Below are 4,579 nucleotides of genomic sequence, written 5' to 3'. Positions count from 1 at the left end.
ACATGGGACGGACGCTACAGAACACCATGGTGAACCTGGCCTTGGAGAACGCCTGTGACGAGGCCACCTACCAGGTGCGCAGGGGGACGGGAGCGGGGTGAGCCTGAGGAATCGGGGGGATTCACCTGCTGGCCCTTGGCCTTGACCACTGCCACACCCTCCCCCCCTCCAGCTGGGCCTGGACATGGAGGAGCTGGAGGAGATTGAGGAGGACGCAGGGCTGGGCAACGGGGGCCTGGGTCGGCTGGCCGGTGAGTGGATAGGGTGGCAGGGGTGGGGTGGGCAGAAGGGTTCCTTTGGGCCGGGTGCCTGATACCTGCCTCCCTGCGACCCCCTAGCATGTTTTCTGGACTCCATGGCAACGCTGGGCCTGGCTGCCTATGGCTACGGGATCCGCTATGAGTTTGGGATTTTTAACCAGAAGATCTGCGGGGGCTGGCAGGTGAGCAGCCTCGGGCCCTGGCCCTGTGGGGCCCCAGGCACGATGGAGCAGGCCCCCATTTGGTCATCCGTCTCCGGATAGATCCAGAACCCGCCTCGGCCTTGAGATAAGGCCTCCTCGTCCCTTCCCCTGGCCCCAAAGCCTGCTGGTCGCTGCTGGAGCCGGGGGTCCACACCCGTGGAGTCTCACAGACTCCCATGTCCCACAGGATAGGCCGCCAGACCAGGGGGGCCCACCCCAGGGCCCTTAATTTACACTCTGTGGAGGGCCCAGTAGGGCCACTGCCCCCTGCCCTACCCGCTACCTCCTGTGGTGTGAGCCTGTGTCTGACTCCGCCTTCTTTTCTCCCCTGCCCGGCCTTGACCTCAGATGGAGGAGGCCGATGACTGGCTTCGCTACGGAAACCCCTGGGAGAAGGCCCGACCCGAGTTCATGCTGCCTGTGCACTTCTATGGCCGAGTGGAGCACACTAGCCAGGGTGCCAAGTGGGTGGACACACAGGTAAGGGGGAAGCCAGGGAGTGGGAGGAGCCTCCAGTGAGAGCGAAGCTGGGAGGGGAGAGGCTCTGGAAGAAAACAGGGAGATGCAGGGAAAGAGCCTGGAGACCACGGGGATCCAGTGCTATTTACAACGAAGGACACTGAGGCTCAGAGAGGTTAAGTGATTTCCTCGTGGTCACACAGCTCAGGTCAGGAGAGGCTCAAGATGGGGTCACAGCGGAGCGGGGCCGAGCACAGAGCCCAGGGGGAGGAGAGAGAGGTGGCCGCGCTCCACCAGTGCCCTTCCCCTGACCTGGCTCCTTGCCACCCACAACACTCATCCAAGAATAATCGTGACGACTTGGCTCCCCGGCGGCACTTTTAAACTGAAGGCTTGCCGGGAAGCAGAGCAACGGCCCAGAGAGGGGGACAAGGAGAATATTACAACCCTGAGAGAGGAACTGACTTGTCCAAGGTCACACAACAAGTGAGAGGGAGCCTGAAGCCAGACCAGGTGTCTGAAGCCCTATCAGTCAGCTCTCTCGCTGTGGCTGCAAGTCATAGGCCTCCAGATGGCTACACAGAAAGCTCTCGGCTTTCGGAATTTGTTGGGCTGTCATTTATGATAAGGTTCGGCAGGGGCTCTGGCTGCCCACTAGCTCTGTGCTCTCGGGCCGGTCCCTTCCCTCTCGGAGCTGCACCTGCCACTCTTTTCCGGTCAGGAGCTATGTTACTTAGCGTTGGGGAGAAAGGACATCGGGCCTTGGAGAAGTGCATGTGCCCCCAGCCCCGTGCTATTACTGCCATTTGCTAATTGTGGGAGGTGGGGCCGGCATGAGTTACCGTTAATTAGCCCTGTGGTCAACCAGGCATATGCCCTGTGGATGGACTTGACATCTGTGTCCCCTTCAGCTGGGCACCAGGGCCCCCCAGCCCTCTGATGAGTCCAGAGTGTCTTCTAGATTGTGCTCAGGCCAGGTGGCCCACTCACCCCCATTGCCATAGGGTGGCTCCCCACAGAGCCCCCCCTTGGGCTCTGGGCTCATCGCCATCTCCTGTAATCCTGGCAGGCAGCCAATCAAGGCTGGATGGGGGGCATGGGGAGATCCTGGGGGGGCCCTCTCTCTACGGATGAAGGCCAGAGAGGTTGAGAGGTTTGCTCACGGTTGCCCAGAGAGGGCAGTAGTTGGGGGGTTGGCAGAGCATAGGGACGAAGGCAGGAGTTGCTGCTGTCGGGGGGGCCCCCACCCCGAGTCACTCGGCAGAGACCCGGCTCCTGCCACCATGCCTGACACCCCTGCAGATGGTGCTGGCCATGCCTTACGACACTCCTGTGCCTGGCTACCGCAACAACATCGTCAACACCATGCGCCTGTGGTCGGCCAAGGCCCCCAATGACTTCAACCTCAAGGATTGTGAGTTCGGCCTCCCCCCCACCTGCACCCCTGCCCGCCCCCACCTGCAGTCAGCCTGGGCCTGACACTGTCCCTGCTTTCACCCCTCAGTCAATGTCGGTGGCTACATCCAGGCTGTGCTGGACCGAAACCTGGCAGAGAACATCTCTCGCGTCCTATACCCCAATGACAACGTAAGTCACCTCCCGGGCTGGGGGCAGGAAACCCGGGAGCTTGGGAGGGGGCAGAAAACAGGGAGGGACAGCCTCTGGCACCCTAGTCACACCCAGGCCATTCCTTTTTTTTTTTTTTTAAGTTTATTTATTTATTTATCAGTCATCTCTATACCCAACGCAGGGCTCGAACTCACAACACAGATTGAGGGTCACATGTCTTCTAACTGAGTCAGGCAGGCATCCTGCACTCAGGACATATTGTTGGCTCCTATGCATCCTGTCCCCCCCCCGCCCCCAAGTACTTTTAGTTCTTTAAGAGGTCACCCAAGTCCCAGGCGCAGCGAGTTGGGGCAGGGCACTTTGGAGGACCCATTCCCTGGCAATGGTGACTATACTCCGGGTCCTCGTGTGTCCCCGTCCTCACAACATCCCCTCCAATACTTGGTGGGTGAAAGACCCCTGGGTCCTGGAGGTGGGGGCTACTTGGGGCTCCAGAGTCTTGGAGGCGGCCAGGAAACCCCTGCCCACACTGCAGCANCCTTGAATCGTTCTCAGTTCTTTGAGGGGAAGGAGCTGCGGCTGAAGCAGGAGTACTTTGTCGTGGCCGCCACCCTCCAGGACATCATCCGCCGCTTCAAGTCCTCCAAGTTCGGCTGCCGTGACCCCGTGCGCACGAGCTTCGACGCCTTTCCGGATAAGGTGCCAGGCCCCAGGGAGGGCCCCTCTCTACACCTCCTGTGATGTATGCCATCGTCTCTCCCCTCTGGCCTCAGCCTGCTCCCTCATTTTATAGATGAGGAGGTAGGGGCTGGGGTGTGTGTGAGGGTGACCTGTTCAGGATCCTCAACCACCGGGCACGTAGCCGCCTCCTCCTGCCCCCAGCTGCCCCTGTGAGGCCCCCTGCACCCAACTCCACTCTAGAACCACATGGAGGGGGCTCTCAAGGGGCACAGGACAGTAACCATAGTCTTGGTTTGGATCCCAGCCTGACTCCCAACCCCCTCCCCACAGGTGGCCATCCAGCTAAATGACACCCACCCCTCCTTGGCCATCCCTGAGCTCATGAGGATACTGGTGGATCTGGAGCGGCTGGACTGGGACAAGGTGGGCTCCGGGACCCCTCCAGCCCTGCCTGAGCCTCTCTGTCTCAGGGTTCCCTTTCCCAGTCTGGGAAGCAGACATACGTGAGTGCAGGGGCGCCTGGGGGACTCAGTCGGTTGAGCGTCCGACTTTGGCTCAGGTCATGATCTCACGGTTTGTGGGTTCGAGCCCCGCTTCGGGCTCTGTGCTGACAGCTAGCTCAGAGCCTTGAGCTGCTTCTGATTCTGTGTCTCCCTCTCTCTCTGCCCCTCCCCTACTCACGCTGTCTCTTTCTCAGAAATAAATTTAAAAAATTAAAAAAAGAAAGAATTTTTAAACAATAAAACAATAATAAAAATATAAAAGAAATATGTGAGCGCAGCCCACACAAAGCAGACAGCAGCGTGAGACCCAGAGGACGAGTGTCCTAGAACTGTCCCTCAGTGACAGGAATCAGGCTCCTGGCCGTACTCTGTGTGTGTGTGTGTGTGTGTGTGTGTGTGTGTGTGTGTGTAGAGCTGACCCACTCATCCTGTCCATCAGGCCTGGGACGTGACGGTCAGGACCTGCGCCTACACCAACCACACGGTACTGCCCGAGGCCCTGGAGCGCTGGCCCGTGCATCTGATAGAGACGCTGCTGCCCCGACACCTGCAGATCATCTATGAGATCAACCAGCGCTTCCTTAACGTGAGTGGAGAAGGCCCGGGCTGGAGGGCACGGGGCTGTGGGCAGAGCGCTGAGGGTACGGGGCGGGGACCAGGGTCCTGAGTCTGCATCTGGGCTCCCCCTGCACAGCGGGTGGCAGCCGCATTCCCAGGGGACGTGGACCGGCTGCGGCGCATGTCGCTTGTGGAGGAGGGTGCGGTGAAGCGCATCAACATGGCCCACCTGTGCATCGCCGGGTCGCACGCTGTCAACGGCGTGGCCCGCATCCACTCTGAGATCCTCAAGAAGACCATGTGAGATGCTCCCCCTCCCCAGGCCCCGCCCCCTGCTGGCCCACCC

General features: G+C 60.2%; 1 protein-coding gene across 1 annotated transcript in view; it reads left to right on the top strand.

The window, feature by feature from the left end:
- Nucleotides 1-4,579, top strand: part of PYGM (glycogen phosphorylase, muscle associated) — an 11,516-nt gene that overhangs the window by 1,330 nt on the left and 5,607 nt on the right. The window contains exons 2-10 of the mRNA XM_077759730.1: nucleotides 173-251; nucleotides 339-442; nucleotides 812-943; nucleotides 2,225-2,336; nucleotides 2,427-2,509; nucleotides 3,047-3,190; nucleotides 3,503-3,595; nucleotides 4,115-4,261; nucleotides 4,370-4,533. Coding sequence (XP_077615856.1) covers nucleotides 173-251; nucleotides 339-442; nucleotides 812-943; nucleotides 2,225-2,336; nucleotides 2,427-2,509; nucleotides 3,047-3,190; nucleotides 3,503-3,595; nucleotides 4,115-4,261; nucleotides 4,370-4,533 — 1,058 coding nt within the window. The remainder of the gene's footprint in view (nucleotides 1-172; nucleotides 252-338; nucleotides 443-811; nucleotides 944-2,224; nucleotides 2,337-2,426; nucleotides 2,510-3,046; nucleotides 3,191-3,502; nucleotides 3,596-4,114; nucleotides 4,262-4,369; nucleotides 4,534-4,579) is intronic.

Source organism: Crocuta crocuta, unplaced genomic scaffold (genome assembly GCF_008692635.1).
Source record: "Crocuta crocuta isolate KB4526 unplaced genomic scaffold, BGI_CrCroc_1.0 scaffold53, whole genome shotgun sequence".
Taxonomy (NCBI): Eukaryota; Metazoa; Chordata; class Mammalia; order Carnivora; family Hyaenidae; genus Crocuta; species Crocuta crocuta.
Note: the sequence above shows the minus strand (reverse complement) of the source record. Positions and strands in the feature narration are given on the sequence as shown.